The 19,609-nt window shown below is 47.8% G+C and overlaps 2 protein-coding genes across 2 annotated transcripts; one reads left to right on the top strand and one right to left on the bottom strand.

Annotated features, from left to right (window-relative positions):
- The first annotated feature begins 1,707 nt into the window (after positions 1–1,707).
- PSMD5 (proteasome 26S subunit, non-ATPase 5) lies at positions 1,708–10,690 on the top strand. Its single transcript, XM_009907517.2, has 10 exons — positions 1,708–1,916; positions 2,118–2,262; positions 2,450–2,563; positions 3,173–3,301; positions 4,015–4,124; positions 5,010–5,152; positions 6,153–6,344; positions 7,440–7,549; positions 9,397–9,537; positions 10,008–10,690. Exons 1-10 carry the CDS (start codon positions 1,723–1,725, stop codon positions 10,263–10,265), a joined length of 1,536 nt encoding a protein of 511 aa, XP_009905819.2. The 5' UTR covers positions 1,708–1,722; the 3' UTR covers positions 10,266–10,690.
- Positions 10,691–12,398: 1,708 nt separating this feature from the next.
- Positions 12,399–16,828, bottom strand: B3GALT9 (beta-1,3-galactosyltransferase 9). Its single transcript, XM_009907515.2, has 2 exons — positions 15,244–16,828; positions 12,399–14,786 (listed from the first exon to the last, which is right to left on the bottom strand). Exons 1-2 carry the CDS (start codon positions 15,247–15,249, stop codon positions 13,686–13,688), a joined length of 1,107 nt encoding a protein of 368 aa, XP_009905817.1. The 5' UTR covers positions 15,250–16,828; the 3' UTR covers positions 12,399–13,685.
- Positions 16,829–19,609: the final 2,781 nt, after the last annotated feature.

The raw sequence follows: 19,609 nt of genomic DNA, 5'->3' as shown, positions 1-19,609 counted from the left end.
CCCTCCCTGCCACCCCAAGCCCCAGCACCCAGCCCTTTTGCCTGCCTGCAGCAGCTCTGTGCACAGCCAGCCCCAGAAGTGGGGGCAAAGCCACAGCAGGAACAAACAAATCCCTTAGCAGTGTTGGTGCTGATATCAAAACTGTGCACCAACATCTGCTGGAGAAATTGCTCCCTTCAGTGTAAGAACTGAAGTGCATTGGAGCCTTTCCAGACCTTCCTGTCCCAGGTGCCCTTGAGGCACTCAGTGATGCCATTTGGAACATTTTGCCTTAATTCTTCCATCTAGAAAATAGTAATTTTCTCAGATTTAATATTGTTGGGGCTCTTTGGGTAGAATCTACTTAGAAGTTGCTATTTTGTGTTGTTTGGGCCCAAAATGCTCCTGTAAGAAATCCAGCACAGAGGACAGAGCGCTCCAGTCTGTGTCATCCTTTATTATTCTTGTCAGTTCTCATCAGCTGTCAGGAAAACACATTTATTGTCAGCCTGCAGAGCTGTAGCCCTGCTGGTGTTCAGATGAGAGCCTGATGGCTGCACCTCTGTGCACTGTCCCAGCTGGCAATGGAAGAGGCTGAAGATGCACTGCCTGCTTGGAGGCCTTGGGGAGCAATGAAATACCCCTGGGCTCTGCAGTGTGGTAACAGCCATAGATTTATTACACTCAGTTGTCTTCCTTATTGTTTGTGGGCTGAAAAAAGGGCATTTTCCACTGCTGCTGTGAAGCAAACTGCATGTTTTCTTGCAGCATGTCCCAGACCGAGCTGTCCCCATCACTGTGAGCAGGGATGGGCAGCAACACAGGACGAGGTCCCAGCACTCCACCCTCCTCCCAGCCAGTGGGACCCATCCCAGTGTTGTCCCTAATAAAGGTTTTTCACCTGGTGCCCAAAAGCCAATCGCCACACTGAGCTATTTGTCTTCCTTTTGCAGAACAGTGTGCCAGGCATCCATCACCACGGCCAGGCACACATTTCTGTTAGCACACACACTCCGTTAGTCATCATATCCCCTGCCCATCCCAGAACATATGTGCGTGTGCTACCTAATGGTTTGAAGGAGGCTCGGGGAGGTTGCCTAATTAGCAAGTTCATTTTTACTTTAGGGGTGTGTGGTTTAGCATTCTAATTGCCCAAGGTTTCTTGGCTCCTCTTCAGTCCCGAGGTTCTACATTTCGTGATCTGATGTCTAAGTGAGCAGCAGCAGAACACGTAACACACATTGGTTTATATCCTATGCAGGGTTAGGAACTCTCCGTGATGCCTCCACCATATTTCAGCTGAAATGACTTGTTAAATTCTTAACCTTATTCTTTTACCATTCCTGGAGCGCAGCTGTCACCTTAGGGCCGAATCCCCATGTCACACGTGGGACAACGCCCTGTCCTTCCAGGCTCTGTTTCCAGAGTCCAGCGAGTGTCCGCTGCATGCGGGCGCTGGCAGGCTCGCCTGGACTCTCCTGGCTGAGGTTTTTCCACTCCCAGCTGCCCACACCACCACCTTTGCCCCACTTCTCCCCGTACCGGGCGGTGCCCGGCACCCAGCCACGCCCCGCGGTGCACATCCCGCCGTGACCCCGCCCCTCCCTCGACCGCTCAATCAGACCGCGGGAAGGGCGGAGCCAAGAGGAGGGCGGGACGCGGCCGCCATTTTGTTAGCGGCTGGCGGACGCGAAAGAGGCCCCTGGCGACGCGCGGCGGTTGCTAGGGGCGGGCGCTCTCGCGATGCTGTCCGGCGGTGCCAAGATGGCGGAGGCGGTGGTGGAGCTGCTGGAGCGGGCGGCCCGGCGGGACACGCCGTTGGAGGAGCTGCGGGCTTTGCGGCTCGCCGTGCAAGCCGTACCGCCTGCAGTCCTCCGCGCCCGCCTCAGCGACGATCACCTGGGAGCGCTCTTCGCCCTCCTGAGCGTTAATGACCGGTGAGTGGCGGCAGGGCCCTGTTGCCCGACCCGGGCTCGCCGCTACCTCTCGCCCTTTCTCCCGCAGCGGGGTGGCTCCTGCTGCTACCCCATCTCCTTTCCTGCCCCTCTTCAGGGCGGGGGCAGGCACAGGTGAGGATTTGAGAGCACCCGGCGGCTCCCCTGTCCTGGAAGGCTTAGTTTCCTCTCTGTTCCGCCCAGGGAGCAGGTGTCTGCGTGTGTTTCCATCCTGGAGAGGCTCCTGCAGGCCCTGGACCCGGTCTATGTGATCCAGAACCTCAGAGAAGAGCTTCAGAAAGGGCTTTTCCACCCCGACGATTCTGTGAAGATCCTCACTATATGTCAGGTACAGAGTTTTCCTCCGGGAGGAGGGGATAGAGCTCTGCCCTGAGCTCCTCAGGGAACTATCCAGCTGATTTTTGAGTATCTTGAAAAGTGGTCATTTTGTCTGGCCAGCTGTTCCAGTGCTTGAATGGTGGGGGGGAAAGTTTGGTTGAGTGCTGTTTTCTGTAATTATTTAATCATGTCTGTAGGTTGGGAGGATTGTTGAAGATTCAGAGGCTGTTACAGAAATTCTCAGCAGCCCTGAACTGTTGAGGCAAATCATAAATTGCATCGGTGGAGAGAAAATAGCAGTGGCTAAAGAGGTAAGCACTGCATGCTTTCTTCCTCTGCAAACTGATACAGGCACTTCACAGAACATCTGTTCTACTCTCTGAGATGGTAGCCTCTGCTCTTCTGGGAAGAAAAGAGAGCTTATGTGGCTTGAAAGATGTTCCAAGCGTGTAGGTGCTTTAAGTGGAGAAGTTACTTAGATGTGGTGGAAAATGCACCTGGAACTGTTACCTTCCAGTAGCTGATGGTGCCAAAGAGAGCTCATAGCTCTGAGCTTGATGACAGAGACTTGGATCACAGTAACCATAGATGGCCCTTCATAGGTTTACAGAATGGTTTAGGTTGGAAAGGACCTCAAAGATCATCTAGTTCCAACTCCACTGCCATGGGCAGGGACACCTTCCACTAGACCAGGTTGCTCAAAGCCTCATCCAGTTTGGCCTTGAACGCCTCCAGGGTCCAGTTCATGACCTCCCAGGGCAACCTGTTCCAGTCAGTGAAGACTGAATTAGAAGTTGAGATGCATAAATTGATTTAAAACGTTAGTCAATAACATTGAAGCTAAGTCAGATCATCTTGGGTTTTCTTACCTTTGTGGGTTTGTCTTTTTGTTTCTAATGAGCTCTTGTTTTTGTTTCCAGGCCATCAAGTCTCTCTCAAGAATAGCACAGACACAAGAAGGTTTAGAGGCTTTGTTTGTGAGCAGTTTGTTGAGTGACTTGAAAAATGTCATGGCAACAAATGACATCGTTCGATACAGAGTTTATGAGGTAGGGAGGCCATCCACATTAGCATTTGTGTGGCAGGGTGTTGCACTTCTCTTGGCCAGCAGTTCTTAATTACTATCTGGATTTGATGGCTTGCTTTTAAATTGGTATTCATCTCTTCTGCACAAGCTTTTTGTTATCTCTGTGCTCAAGGCTGGAAGAGAGCAGGAAGAATGCAGAAGTGGCCCTCAAATGATGTCAGACTTCAGTTTATGGGACAAAGTTGTGAAGCACTACTTGCATCTTTCATTTTCTGCTTGTTGTGCCTAGGGCATTGGAGGGGTTGCACAGAGTTAGTAAAGATAGAGTAAAATATTTACTTCTCTGAAAGTAAAATAACTGTAGTCTCATGGCCTTTGGATGTGAAGTGCTATTGGAACTTCTGGAGTGGGGAGGAGGCCAAGAGAGATGCCAAGAGGGCCAGCCTAGATATGTATGGCAAAGGAGAAACAATATAATATAGACATTCTAGAGCTTAATGGGGATAGCAGTGATGATCCTCTGAAGAAAAGATGTCTGTGATTAGAAATCAGATGCATGTGCTGTGAACTTGGAGCCTCTTAGGAACTTGTTCCAAGCAAATATTTAGCTTAATCATGAAGTTCTATACTCACTAGTCAGCATTATAAGATGCATTTGGCCATTACTGGGAATTGTTATCATTGGTATGTTTTTATAAACCATCCTTTTTTCCTTCCCCCTGTGCTTTTATTTAGTTAATTGTTGAGATTTCTTCAGTGTCAGCAGAGTCACTAAATTACTGTGCAAAGAGTGGATTAATATCAGAGTTAATTGGAGAGCTGACTGGAGAGGATGTGCTGGTCAGGTATGTTGGCAGTAACATTTTCCCTGTTGTTAAAACTCAAGTCAACATTCTTTAAGCACATTGGTGTCTGTTGCATGTGAAACCCTTTTAAGGAAAACACTTTGTCTGCCTCTTCACACAGAATCACACACAGAGGTTGGAGAAGACCCTTGATCATGAAGTCCAACCCTTAACCCTACACTACAAAGTTCACCCCTAAACCATATCCCCAAGCACCACATCTAAATGACCTTTAAATACATCCAGGGTTGGTGACTCAACCACCTCCCTGGGCAGCCCCTTCCAATGACTGACTGGGAAATATTTTTTCCTAATGTCCAGGCTAAAGCTCCCCTGTTGCAGTTTGAGTCCATTTCCTCTTGTTCTGTCATTCTCAAACAGCCTGGGGTGCCAAATACCAAAATACTGATTTACCATCTTTTCTGGGTGTTAGGAAGAAGTTCCTCATAGAAAGAGTTATTGGCCATTGGAATAGGCTCCCCAGGGAGGTGTGGAGTCGCCATCCCTGGAGGAGTTTAGGAAGAGACTGGATGGGGTGCTTGGTGCCATGGTTTAGTTGATTAGATGGTGTTGGATGATAGGTTGGACTTGATGGTCTCAAAGGTCTCTTCCAACCTGGTTAATTCTATTCTACTGTACACTTAAATTTGAGACCCAAGCTGAAGTTTCCCCATTGTGTTGAGATAATTCTAACACTGAGCTGTTGCTTAAATGCTTCAGAATTCTTTCCAACTAAACACCTAAACTAAGCTGAGTTGGAGGAGTGTTGGACAGTTGGGGTAGCTTGGGTTTTGTCTTGAGGGTAGAAAGCCTGTTTCTAATTAAGCACTGAGTACTTCAAAACCCCATCTGAAATAAGGCCAAACAACTGTTTCTCTGTTCCAGGGCTACATGTATAGAGATGGTGACCTCGCTGGCCCACACCCCCCATGGGCGTCAGTATCTTGCTCAGCAGGGAGTCATTGATAAGATTTCAAACATCATCGTTGGTGCAGAGTCTGATCCCTTCTCAGGCTTCTATTTACCAGGTTACATCATGCATTTCTTCCTTCTGGTGTTTGCTGCTTGTTTGCATTAGTGACTGAAAAGGAGAGGACTGTTACATCTCGTTGTTTTGAAAGCTCCTGTGAAGTTTTTGGAATGCTAGAATGTGTGTGTTGGATGTACCCAAAAAATGAATGCATGAGTGTTTACAGGTACAATGCTGCTAACAGCAGTAGTGCAGGCAAGAGCTGGAGAGGCTGTGCTGCACATTTGAAGTAGTTTCTGAATCCAAGGTGACAATTGTTAACATTACGAATTAAGCAGCTTCCCAAATACTGGCTTGTTCCTTACTTCTGTCTTTACTCTGATGCATTTCACAAACAGTATTCAGGCTTAATAGACTCATAGAATGGTAGGGTTTGGAAGGGACCTCTAGAGAGTGTCAGATCCACCCCCCCTGTCAAAGTAGCATCACCTAGGGCAGGCCACACAGGAATGGGTCCAGATGGGTCTTCAAAGTCTCCTGAGGAGACTCCACAGCCTCTCTCAGCAGCCTGCTCCAGGGTTCAGGCACCCTCACTGAAGAAGTTTCTCCTCATGTTGAGGTGGAACTTCGTTCCAGCTTCTACCCATTGTTCCTTGTCCTGTTACTGGGCACCACTGAAAGGAGACTGGCACCTTCATCCCACCCCTCAGATATTTAGAGACATTCATAAGATCACTTCTCAGCCTTTTCTTCTCCAGACTAAACAGCCCCAGTTCTCTCAGTCTCTCTTCCTAGGAGAGTTGTTCAAGTCCCTTAATCATCCTTGAAGCTCTCAGTTGGACTCCCATAGATCCCTGTCTCCCTTGAACTTGGGAGCCTCAAACTGAATAGAGGGAGCCCCAAGCTGGCTGTGCTGGTTTAGCAGGGAAACAGTCTGATGTTAATGAACACTTACTGTTGATGTTGCTGAAGTTACTGTTCCTCCACTCTGAATGTGTGATTTTTTTTCTGTGGGTTTTTTTTCTTTAATCAATTCATTCTTTGTCTTCTTCTTCCAGGGTTTGTTAAGTTTTTTGGAAACCTGGCTGTTGTGGACAGTCCACAGCAGATCTGTGAACGCTACCCTGTCTTTGTGGAGAAAGTCTTTGAGATGGCAGAAAGTCAGGACCCAACCATGATTGGAGTGGCTGTGGACACACTTGGAATCCTGGGATCAAATGTGGAAGGCAAACAGGTTTTGCAGAAAACCAGTTAGTTTCTTTCTTTTTTTCTGTTTCCTTTAGTCAAACCTTTCCTGTGTGTCCTCATCTACAAGAAAGAGGCAGAAATAAATTGAAATGTGTGGTTATTTAGCTGATAATCCATTAATGTTTAGGTAAAGGATGAGTGCCAAGAGGCTGGGGTCAGGCTCTTGGTGATGCCCAGTGACAGGGCAAGGGGCACTGGGTAGAAGTTGAGGCATGGGAAGTTCCATGTAAACATGAGGGGGGAAAAATTCACTGTGAGGGTGACAGAAGATTGGAACAGGCTGCCCAGGGGGGTTGTGGAGTCTTCTCTGGAGATATTCAAACCCCACCTGGATAAGTTCCTGTGTGATTCAGTCTAGGTGATCCTGCTCTGGCAGGGTGGTTGGACTGATCTTTCAGGGTCCCTTCCAACCCCTAACACTCTGTGATTCTGTAAAGGTATCTGAGTAGCAAATCAGGTGGTTTTTAGCTGTCTGCCAGGCATGGCAGTGTGAAATGGGATTCTGGAGTCACAAGTGTGATGCAGATTATTCTTTCCTAGTGAGCTGCATCATGTGAATCATCAGTAGTTGTGCTACTGTAGACTCCTGATGTCATGACCTTCTCACTGGAATTAGAAACCCCCTGAGTTTTCACATAATGATGCTTTCTGTGAAGACTGCTCTGGTTCTCTTAATAGAAAACTGTTGGTAGGATTGAAAGTGGACACTAGCTGACTTGTGCTGCTGGTCTAGGCTTGAAGTGAAAATCTGTGTTAGCAGGCAGCCATTGGAGCTTTATAGAATGAGATTTACAGTTACAAGTGTACTAGAGTCCATGCTTCCCAAGATAACTGAGTTATCTCTGACACACAGCTTCCTTTCTGGAAATGTCTGAGTAGCCTGGAGAATTAACATCAGCTTTGGATTGACCTTTCCTAGGTGCACAGGAAGCAAAGAGAATCCGAGATTGCCTTTATTACAGTAAAGCAAGAAGTGCCGTACACTAAACCTGAGAAACACTCTGACTGCACTGAGTGTAGTGTGACTGGCAGGTGACTTTGTACTCCTGTAGAGGTCTGTAAAATCCTTTTGTTTTGTGTTTTTTTTTTTTCCAAAGGAAGTAGATTCCAAAATCTGTTAACCAAAATAGGACACCAGGCAAAGAATGCCCCCACGGAGCTACGACTGCGGTGCTTGGATGCAATTTCCTCTCTTCTCTACTTGCCTGTAAGTTTGTGGTTGGGGTTGGTTGGGTTTTTTTCCTGTTGTTGTTGGGTGTTGTTTGGTTTTGTTTGTTTGTTTAGGGTTCTTTTAATACACAAGGATGAAATTACTGTGTGTGTGTGTCTGTGTGAAGACCTTTTGCAGTGCTGGAACATGCCCAGAGAAGGGCAACAAAGCTGGGGAGGGGTTTGGAGCGCAAGCCCTATGAGGAGAGGCTGAGGGAGCTGGGGTTGCTTAGCCTGGAGAAGAGGAGGCTCAGGGCAGACCTTACTGCTGTCTACAGCTACCTGAAGGGAGGTGGGGGCTGTTCTCTTCTCTCAGGCAACCAGCACCAGAACAAGAGGACACAGTCTCAAGCTGTGCCAGGGGAAGTTTAGGCTAGATGTTAGGAAGAAGTTCTTCATAGAAAGAGAGATTGGCCATGGGAATGTGCTGCTCAGGGAGGTGGTGGAGTCACCATCACTGGAGGTGTTTAGGAAGAGACTGGATGGGGTGCTTGGTGCCATGGTTTAGTTGATTAGATAGCGTTGGATGATAGGTTGGACTCAATCTCAAAGGTCTCTTCCAACCTGGCTTATTCTGTTCTAATCCTAGGCACAAATACAGGCTGGGTACAGTGTGAGTTGAGAATAGCTCTGAACACAGAGACCTGGGTGTGTTGATTGAGAAGCTCAACATGAGTCTGCAGTGTGCTTGCTAGAAGGCAAATCATATCCTAGGCTGCATCAAGAGGAATGAGGCCAGTGGGGCAGCAGAGGGGATTCTGCCCCTTAACTCTGTTGAGAGATCCCCACCTTGAATACTGTGTCCAGTTCTGGTGTCCCCATCATAAGAAAGACACAGAGCTGTTGGAGCAAGTCAGGAGTAGGGCCACAGAGATGATCCAGGGGCTGGAACACCTCTGCTATGAGGATAGGCTGAGGAAGCTGGAGTTGTTCAGCCTCCTGTGGCAGGAAGGTTGCAGTAGATGGTATCTAAGGTCCCTTCCAACCTAAGGTATTCTATGATGTATTTCAGGAGTCAATAACTTGACTGTTTTGAGATCCCTTAATATTTGTTTGCTTAAAGTTTGGGTTTGTAAGAAGCCAGGTGTTCTGATATCTGTTTGTAAAACACAAAGTCAAGACAGCACTGGCAAGGGAGTGAAAGTAAATGCTTCAGTATGTTTGTGTTTTAAAGAGTGTGCTGTCAAACTGCTCTAAGCCCTCCAGTGATCTGCTTGTAATAGTGGAGCTTTAAATAGGCCAATAAGTCTTTTTCACTTGTCTTGCAAGGCTGCACTCAGCACAGCACTTGTTGAAAGAAATTGATTTTGATACATCTTTACTCCAAGCTAAATCATAGAATCCTGAAATGGCTTAGATTGGAAGAGACCTCAGAGATCATCTACTCCAACCTCCTGCCATGGGCAGGGATGCCTCTCAACTAGACTTGGCTGCTCAGGGCCTCATCCAGCCTGGCCTTGAACACCCCCAGGGAGGAGGCATTCACAGCCTTCATGGGCAGCCTATTCTGGAGTCTCACCACCCTCATACTGAAGAACTTCTTCCTTAGCTCCAGTCAAACCCTGCTCTCCCTTGGCTTCAAACCATTCCCCCTTGTCCTATTGCCCTATGAAAAGTCCCTCTCCAGCTTTCCTGTAGGATCCCTTCAGGTATTGAAAGGCAGCTCTAAGGTGCCTCTGGAATCTTCTCACTTCTTCACTTGTGAAAATAAGTTGCAAGTTTAAACTCTTTTGGTTTAATCTGCTGCTGGTGGTTAATTGCAAATAACTTCCTAACTATTGAACACGTAACTTGAAAGCTTTTCCTAGTCCTAATCAAGCTTCCATTTTTGTGTGCTCTGTGTAGCCAGAGCAGCAGACAGAAGACCTTCTGAGAATGACTGAATCATGGTTTACATCCTTGTCTAGCCAGCCTTTGGAACTGTTCAGGAGCATCAGTACTCAGCCATTCCCTGATCTGCACTGTGGGGCTTTACGGGTGTTTACAGTAAGTGCTGCTTCTCTTGAAAGATTAGTGCTGGATTGTATTGCCATTCAGTGCCAGGTGAAGTGAATGCCATAAACATCTGCAGGGTCAGAGGTCAGGCATGTATCACTGAGCCCCACTGGCACTCCCCATTTAAATCATGCAGCAGCCATGTCATGCCTGTAGTGCTTCATTTCCTATGAACGGGAGAGGATTAAGAAAGGTACAGCCGTGCTCTGGGCTGCTGCTTTCATACCAGAGGCACTGCTGTGATAATTCACTTAAGGTAAGCACTGAGCTGTACTTGCTTTCCAGAGTTAAACCCTGCTGCTTAATTTGAGGAGTGGTTGTGTAACTACTGTGTAGAATGAATATCCCATTTCATTTTCATCTGTTCCTTGGCTATTTGCCTAGCAACCTACTGCCTGATTGTTTGGGGGGACTTTAAATGAGCTGTTTCCCTTTCCCTCCTCTTTTGTCTCCTCGTTCAGGCTATTGCAAACCAACCATGGGCCCAGAAGCTGATGCTTGACAGTCCAGGGTTTGTGGAGTACATTGTTGACAGATCTGTGGAGCCTGACAAAGCTTCAAAGGATGCCAAATACGACCTGGTGAAGGCCCTTGTGAACTCCAAAACCATTGCGGAAGTCTTTGGCAATCAGTATTACTTGAGGCTCAGGGCTTACTTGCGCGAGGGCCCTTATTATGTCAAGGCAGTTTCTACTACAGCTGTGGAAGGAGCAGAATAATGTCACTGGTGTCTTGGTTCCCCTTCCTGCAAACCATGTTGCTGAAATAAGTGTCAAGATAGAAGGTGTAAAGGCTCCCCACGCTGGAGTCTCTTTTCGATTGTCTCTTCAAAGGATTGTGAAGCACTTTGACTCTCTTTGAAAGGAGTCATGAGAGCAAATCAAACCCTATAGGGCACAGCATATTTTCCCCTAGAGTGTCATGGCAGAAGGTCTCTGTGTGCTGTCGTGAGACAAGTCGCCAAGATGAGCACCTTGTCAGCTGCTCACTGTCTTACTCTGCAGAATTATCAGTGTTTAGATAAACTGGTGTTGGGTTTGGAGTTCCTGTCTGGTTTCTTCAGCAGATCACAACTCAATTTAAAAAGCCCAACCATCAAAACACCTTGAGGTTTGTAATCTCAGATGCTGCCTTAGTTTCTCTATTTTTTCTGATACCTGCTGAAGCAGGCTCTTCCATGGAGCATTTAGCCAGTCATGTTCTGTCAGAAAGCCTGTTGGTAGGAATGAGCTAGGTGGCATTCTGTCCACAGGAGGGAGCACAAACCGGATTGTTTTATTTGCAGCTTGCTGGATGTGAGTCTTGCTTGAATACTTTGTTTACATTTTATGATGAGGATGAAATACACAAAAAAAAAAGCTTTTAGCCCTCTTGAAAACAAATGAGTGCACACTCTGGTGTGTTATAAAACCAAACTGGGAGCTCGGTCTCCCTTGTTGACTGCGACTTTGTGTGGCAGCTCAGTTGACTTGCTGAATGGAGCATGAGCTATAGCACTACAAATCTACTTCAGAACCAAATCTTCAATTGTTTACATTATTTTTTTAACAGATTTTTTTTTTTTTTTTAAATCTTGTTATTTTGAAACTATTATTTGAGTTGCCTGAGTTAGAACAAAAGTTAGAATGTAAAGCTTTCATATTTAAGGGCGTGATCTGAATTAGGGGAGTGGAAGCAGTACCGTACAAGGTCGTAATCTTCTGTTGAAGAGGATCAGCTCGCTGCAGGTGAGATGCAGGACTAGCTGGACACTAGTGTCTGTCTATAAACAGAGACCACAAGGTACCTTCTACAAAAGGTTTACATTTTTGAGGATGTAAGGAAGAAATCTAAGGAACAGCTGAGGGGAGCATAATATGAAATCACTCCTTTGGTAGTGTCAGGTCAGTGTACCTCTATGGAAAGTACTCACCCTGTGTCCCCACTGCCAGTTGAAGTAGGATCACCCTAGTCACACAGAACCTCTCTTCTTGCTTATGGTAACTGTAGCAGAGGTGATGCTGTTGCCTGCCTAAAGCTGCTGCTGAGGAGCCAGTGGGCTCAGAGAAGCAGGGTAGTGGGGGAAGTTCCCTTAATGTTCAATAAGCTGTCTGGGTGCAGGTGGTTTCCCTTGTTTGTGATCCAGTACGTACAAAAGCTGTCACCAACATCATACTCCTGCTGATGCTTTCATCCTCGGTGTGCATAATAAACATCTGCTAGTGAGGAGTGCAGTACTCAGTGTCTCATTTGTGAACAAGAGAGAGCACAGAAGCTTCACCAATCCCACATCCAGAAAAAACATGAGAGCACTTAAAAGGAAATGCTCTTGTAGTGGACAGTTGAGCTTTGTTATTTGGGGTGGCTTCATGCATTGGTAGCTCTGTGTGAGCTGTATCCTGAAATCTCTAAAAGAAATCAATACAGAAACCTTTTCTGCAATTCATGAGTCTCTTCCATGTGTGTTTTCAGCTGTTGCTTTTGAAGGCTACTCTGTGTGCTGAGTCTTTAGCATCTGCTTTGCTTGGTGCATTTGCCAAACACAATATTTTAGCATACACAGAGATGCCAAACAAGAGGGCTTTATAAGATATGCACATATGCTTTGATTTGTTGAGCTTTGGGCTCAACAGTGATTAATTGATCAGATGCTTACCCCTTAGCCTGGCTTAACACAGCCCACCCTCACAAGGCCCCCTCTCTCTCCACATAGACAGGAGGGAGAATAATACACACACCCCAAAAAATCTCTTGGTTGAGATAAGAGTTTTAGTGGAAATGATCCAAAGCACAATTTCCTTAGCCTGTTCACAGAACGGTGCAGCAAAGATGCAGAAGCCAGCAACCTCCTCTCACCCAGGCATGCAGCAACCAGCCTGGCAGAAAAGACCCAGCACCCCAAACTACAAACTGGAAGCAGCATCTGGAACGAGAAGCCTCTTGTATTGCAATCTGAACTTCAAGCCCCATGATACTTTGCTGCAGCCAGCAGCTTCATTTTGAAGCTGGCATGATGGCAGCATGGGGTTGAGTATCAGCAGCAGGTTCAGCTCAGCCCATGACACCTGCCTGTGCTGTATGTTGCCATGTGGTTTACTTGTTGCTGATGTATCCTATGTAGTGGGAAAACTTGTAAGTGTGTGGTCCCTGCCCTCTTCCCATAAAGTAAACAGTGGAGGTAATTGAGGGAAAAACACATGGAATGATGGAGAATGCAAGTTGAGGTAACATGCTAAAACCAAACAAAACCCATCCCTAAAACCAGAGCTGATCATTTGACCCTGATTAACAAGCAGCATAACTTGGTAGTTAAGAGCTGTGGATCCTTCAGAGCACCTCTCCACTTCCTTCAGTCACAGCAGGAAGAGCAGATGGACCCTCAAAAGGAAATGTGTGCCTCTTCCCATGTGTGCCCAGCTCAACTAGACCAATTCTGTTGAGCTGATCTTTCTGCTGCTGAAAGTGGTGATGTGGAGGACTTCACCTGGAGGACACAGCTATAGGTAGCTTTTATGTTCACCAACTGGTTCCTAATGTGGGAAATCTCAATGCTTTTGGATGAGGTTGGTGTTTCCAGCATGCTGGTGAACTTGTTCTGACCTCACTGCTGATGTTCTCTAGCACAATGCTCTGTGTGGAGCTCTGGGGCAGTGTTCTCTGATGCCATGGCTGGCAGAAATAGAAGATTCTCCAACAGGTAGGTTGTGCAGCCTCCTTGGGCTGCTTTACCTAAGCAATCCCTATGATGGTTCCATGTCTGCCCCCACTCTAAGCTGTTCTGTGGTTCCACTGGTACTGCTCCCTTTGTGGATGAAAAGATTCCCCTTGGTTACAAAAGTCTTTGGGAGCAGGTGATGCCTCAGATAAAACAAAACCACCAGGAGTTTAGGGTTAAGGTAGCAGGCTTCAGAAGGCTGGGGAAGAAATCCTGCAAACAGACAAAGTTTCTTACAACACCCATTAATTTTTTTTACTTGTTTACATGCACTTGGAGGGTGTTTATGAGTACATCCAGTTCCCTGGCTGCTGTAACACTGTAGTGTTGAGAATTCATTTGCTGTTGAAGGGAAGAGAGCTATGAGAGATGGTTGCTGCTAAATGTTGACAAGATAAAGCAGCTGGTAAGAGAAAGCGCAGGCTTCCTGCGCAGGAGTTAGATCTTAGTCGACGAAATGAAGAAGCTCACTTTTAATTCTATCCAAGTTAAACTGTTTGAACTTATCAATGTAGGTCAGAACCTTGCAGGACACCAGCCCATAGTAGGTCTCCAGTAATGAGCAATCTTCCCCCTCGCTTGTTTCCTTCCAGGCTTTAAATAACTCGTCCTCTTTCATGTTGGAAGAGGTGAAAATGAATTTATAGCAGCATCGATTGTAGCTGATGTGCTTCTCCCCAGAAAAACGAGAGCTGTGGATGGGAGTGATGCCAGCTTTTTTAGCACAGATCCCAACAAAAATATCAGGGGGCACTGAAACTGGCACCTCCTTGGCAGCCACGTACACCTTGCAAGCGGTGTCCTGGGACATGACGAAGGCGCTCCCGTCGCAGTAATCTGGGTAAAACTCCTCTGAGTATTGGTGGATGGGAACAAAGCCAAGGCTCTGGGGGTCTCTGATGGGCATTCCTTGATGAATGACCCTCCCAATGTAAACGTCCTCGAGTTGTTGTAAGCTAAGCAAGTATCCAGCCAGGCTTGGAATACTGACAAACACGTCCTCATCTGTTTTCAGAATATACTTTGCCTGGGGACAGAAAGTCACTGTCCACTCCACGCTCATCAACATCTTCTGTGTCTGCGTCTCAGGAGAATCAATGAAACTGCCTTCAATAATGTCTCTGTGCTTTTGAGACTCTTCATTGATCTCCAGCTGGGTGGCTACTGAAGCTGGCTTTCCTAAGGCAAAGAGAGTAAGGACAGCATAACCTCTGGTGGCTGTCACGTTGCCCCATGTCTGCCTGATCACATTGCGTCTTGTCCTGTTTTCTGGGCTACTGCAGACAAGAACAAGCAAAAATATCTCCTGATCAGAGCATGTTGCTGCACTGCTGACAGTGTGAGAGAGGTTGGCCTTTAGAGCATCTGTATGAAGCTTCCTGGCCCTCTCCCTAATTTCCAGAGTCTTTGCATCGGTGTAAGAAAGAGGAAGTGACCGCAGGAAGTATTCCTCCAGTAAATCTGCTCCGAAAAGCAGCAGATGGAAAAGCAAAACATTAAAGAGAATGAAGCACCACTGGTGAGTCCGCAGCCTGCAGAGTGTCAGCTGAGGAAGAGGAGAAATGGACACTGAACTCTCCTGTTACTGGAGCAGAAAGGCTTCCTTCAGCATGCAAACAGTCATGACTTGTAGAGCATGGACTTTGTATTATTAGTGTAAGGCTCTTTTCCTTCCAGAAACTTAAGCAACCCTACTTCTGGCAGGGTGAGATCCCATGCTGAGAAGGACACTACCATGCTCTGGCTTAGAGGGGTCCTTTCCTTGCATCCACACTGAGGAACAGCTCAGTATTTCCCTCTACTTTTAACCTGTTACTGGAGGTCTGAGACCCATAATGTTAATGTGTCCTGAGAGGAGAGCCTTTGGTACCTGGCCTGACAACGCTGTAAGAAAGCAGCCAAGGTAAGAGGCCCAGGGAAAGCTCTGATCCCTGCTATCCCAGAGGGAGCAGCCTCATACCAGCCTCCCTGCTGCAGGCTGAGCAGTGAGCTAAAGCACTTACCTGCATGGTGGTGGTTCTCCCTGCAGCAGGGTCTGTGTACACACCAGAGGCAGTTTCTCCCTAGCAGAAGCTCACAGGGCAGTGTCTGTATCTGGGTCTGTGGGATCCAGTTACTGTTCAGTACCCTAAGACAACAGCTTCTACCTCACCTGTCTGCAGGGAAGAAAGGTGATCTCAGAGGATGATCATGTTGCAGCTGTGTAAAACACAAAGGAAGCAAAACTTTAACCTTTCCTTTTATTAATTTCTGACACTTGGGTTTGGGTCTCTGAGAAACAAAGAAGTGAAGAAACTGCCAGGGCTTACTTGGTGAAAGCGGTCCTCTGGTACCGCTATGAATACATGCTAGGCCTGCCAGCTTGTTGCTGGTTTCAGGGTAATGAAGCCCTGTGCTGAGCACTCTGCATCTCCTGGGATGGAGGTTTGGTGTGTGAACTTGTGGGTCTGCCTTGTGTGGGGTCTTTGTGGACTTGGAGGACATCCTAGTGCCATGGGCACTGCTGGGCCAGGCTGTCTCTCCAGAGAAGGGAGATTCCACAATCCCTCTGGGCAGTCTGCTCCAGGTCTCTAGCACCCTCAGAGTAAAGAAATTTTTCCTGAAGTTCAAATGAAATCTCCTGGTTTCCAATTTATACCTATTGCCCATTGCCCCTTGTGCTATCACTGGCCACTTCTGAAAAGAGCTCATCCCCATGACCACCACCCTTTAGCTATTGATCAGCACTGAGAAGATCCCTTCTCAGGCTGCTCTTCTCCAAGCTAAACAGCCCCAGGTCTCTCAGTCTTTCCCTCCTCATCAGGAATGCTCCAGTCCCCTCAGCATCTTTGTTGTCCTCTGTTGGACTCTCTCCAGTAGTTTCTTCTTCCTTTTGGATGTCCTGGCAAAGAGCTGCAGTGATCTACCCATGGACAGGCTCCTGCCTTTGGTGGTGGCCTTGGCTGGGCTGGAGTCTCTGCTTGTTAATGTTGGCTCAGTTGTGGGCTGTGCTGGAGCTGGCTGGGCTGGGAGCTGCAGGGGACTGGAAGTGCTGGAGGAGGAAGTGCCAAGGACACCACAAACAGGATGGAGGTGTCAGCAGGGGTGAGAGTTGGGTTTGGCAGCAGGGCTGTGAGCTGCGGGGGCTGCAGAGCGCTGAGCGGGGGAGAAGGGCTTTAGAGTCCCCATCAGCCCCAGGGAAGGGCAGGTGGAGGGGTGGATGATGGTCATGATGCTATTCAATGGGCAAACTGTGGTGTAAGGTGTCAGCCTCCACTAGCACAAGTGTGGGAGCTCTAGCCTCCATGGGAGAGCAGAGAGCTGGAGATTATTTTTAATGCTGAAAAGATTTTTGCTAAGTGAGAGAGTGTTAGTGTTACTGCAACATTGGGGTGCAGCACTGCTGTGGGTTGCCTGTGAGGATGTGATCCTCTGACCATTGCAATCTTCCCTGAAGCATCCTCAGGGAAGCCTGTATCAGCCAAATGTCCCAGGGAGATGGAGAGGTGATGATTTCAGGTTTGTTGTTACCAAGAGTTAATCTTCCAGCATTGGCTTAGCCCCTCAACTCTCTCAGTACCTGCCCCTGGGTCTGTGGCCTTCTGGGGAGGTCTTTCCTGTACTGGGAAATGCACACTGAGATAGGGAGCAGCTGGGATTACAGGAAAAAACCCAAATCCTCACAATGTGGCCACACCTTGGAGGTGCAGTGTGCTCCTCTGAACAATGGCCCAAACGCATACAGCTTGTGTGTCCCAAGGGAGACCTTGGCTTTAGGCTCTCCAAAACCAAGGGGAAAACTCCTTCCACAGAGCTTGTGTTTCAGCTGGGCTGCAGCTTCCTCTGGCCCAGCCCCACCATCGCTGTAAGCCCTGCAGAAGTTGTCCTTTGAAGCTTGGCAAGCTGTCAGCGAGGAAAGTGTCAGTTAAATGTGTTCTCTGAAATAAAAAGCTAATAAGGAAATATGTTTCATGTATAATAATGTAGCACTCCAGCCCCAGATACCCATTCTGGGGGAAAAAAAAATAATATACATATATATATATATAAATCCCTCCTTTGAAGATGGTCCATCTCCAGTGAAACCATTTAATAAGCAAATAAATACCAGCATTTGAAACCACTTCCATTAAAAATATTGGCTTTTCTAATTGTGTGCTTTCAGAAGAATAATAAAACCCACATGTGTACCATCCCTCTTGCAATTAGGCTCAGCGTGGTGCTTGCAGTTACCTCTGAAGTCATTTCTTTAGCACTGCTCGGTGGTGGCAGCAGGAACTTCAAACAGCCGCCGAGAGCACGTATAGGAGATGAACGCTCTCCAGCCACAGCCGGGGTGCAAGCGGCGCTCAGACCTCGGTTTTGTTTGTCCAAAGAGCCTGGCTGAGTCCCACGGGGAGAAAGCTGAGGAGGAACAGGCATGAAATGACTGCTGAAGGGTAAAATAACTGATCTGGCAGCACCACAAACCCCCTCAACTCCAAGGAGTTTGCCTGGGGGTGATCTCTCCATCACCTTCAGGCAAGTGTAGCACACAGCAGCTTACGTATGACCTTACCTCACTTTTCAGGTGGGTGAAGTCAAACACACTGAGAGAAGACCTCACCCCCAGTGAGATCCAAGAGTTCCCAGAAGAGTGAATTCAGGATGCTGGAGTGGCAGAAGTCAGGTCAGTCTGGGGAAAGGAGTGCTGTTCCTAAAGCTGCATTTAAACCTTGAAAAGTCTTGTGGGTGTGAAAGAGGCAAACAAGCAGGGAAGAAGGTTTGCCTGGGCCACAGGGCTTTATTTTGCTTTTTGTAAGGTATTCTCCTATTTTCCTTTAAATTCATGCCCAAGCAAACCTCATTATGGGAGCAAGATGTACCAACAGTGCTGTAGGCTACTTAAGCTACCATACCAACAGTGAGAAGTGAAGAGTGAGAGTGTTTGGGTTTGACTTTTTGGAGAGGACAGGGCTCTGAACTCCTGTGATACCCAAAGATAAAAGCAGAGATGCCCACAGGGCAGTGGGAGCTGCTGCTGAGCAGGCTGAGCCTGGGACTGGTGCTATGGGGTGGGCAGCCATGGAGCAGCATGCTGCAGAGGAGCAGCTGTACCCACAGCTTCTTAAAATGTCTCTGAAAGTCTCCTGGCTTCCCTCCCAACGCTGTGAGCATTTGGAAGGGGGGAGCAGAGCCTGGCTTGTTTCAGCTCTGCTGGGCTCTGCTTGATGAGGATGCGAAGGCTCTGGATGACGCAGCGCTCTCAGGCGATGCTGTGGATGAGGAAACCACTGAGAAGTGGCTTCTCCAGTATAAATTTGATCAAATAGCCAGGCTTGAGCTCTGCTTGCCTCAGCTGTCTGTGTGTAGGTCACTTCATGGCATGCACTGTCCTTCCCTTAAGTGTGGACACCCCTCTCTCCCCCCACCATGCTCCATGCTTCCAGGTTCTTCCCAAAAGCCAGGTTGATTCCCACAGGCAGGCTTTCAGATCTCCCCAAAAGCCAGGTTGATTCCCACAGGCAGGCTTTCAGATCTCCCCAAAAGCCAGGTTGATTCCCACAGGCAGGCTCTCAGATCTTCTCAAAAGCCAGGTTGATTCCCACAGGCAGGCTTTCAGATCTCCCCAAAAGCCAGGTTGATTCCTGCAGGCAGGCTTTCAGATCTCCCCAAAAGCCAGGTTGATTCCCACAGGCAGGCTTTCAGATCTCCCCAAAAGCCAGGTTGATTCCCACAGGCAGGCTCTCAGATCTCCCCAAAAGCCAGGTTGATTCCTGCAGGCAGGCTTTCAGATCTCCCCAAAAGCCAGGTTGATTCCTGCAGGCAGGCTCTCAGATCTCCCCAAAAGCCAGGTTGATTCCTGCAGGCAGGCTCTCAGATCTTCCCAAAAGCCAGGTTGATTCCCACAGGCAGGCTCTCAGATCTCCCCAAAAGCCAGGTTGATTCCCACAGGCAGGCTCTCAGATCTCCCCAAAAGCCAGGTTGATTCCCACAGGCAGGCTCTCAGATCTCCCCAAAAGCCAGGTTGATTCCCACAGGCAGGCTCTCAGATCTTCCCAAAAGCCAGGTTGATTCCCACAGGCAGGCTTTCAGATCTTTGCTTGACTGCTCCTGCTCCACAGACATGCCAGAGTGGGCAGGTATGTTTTCTTGCTCAACAATCTGTTTCTATGGGATGTTCACCCTGCCCTCATGCAGTTCTTGCCTTTGAAGGGTCACAGATGACCCCACCACAGAACATCCTCTGACAGCCCTGCTGGTCCCCAGCTGGGATGCTCTGGGGAGCACAAAGCACTTTTCCCATCTTTTGGACCCTGCCCACCCCTCTACTCACAACCTTTTTGCAGCATTTCAGCAGCACACGCAGACCTGATAGCATGAGGGACTGGGAAGGGACTTGTCTGGTTT

This window comes from Dryobates pubescens, chromosome 29, assembly GCF_014839835.1.
Source record: "Dryobates pubescens isolate bDryPub1 chromosome 29, bDryPub1.pri, whole genome shotgun sequence".
NCBI classification, from domain to species: Eukaryota; Metazoa; Chordata; class Aves; order Piciformes; family Picidae; genus Dryobates; species Dryobates pubescens.
This window is presented reverse-complemented; position numbering and strand designations above follow the sequence as displayed.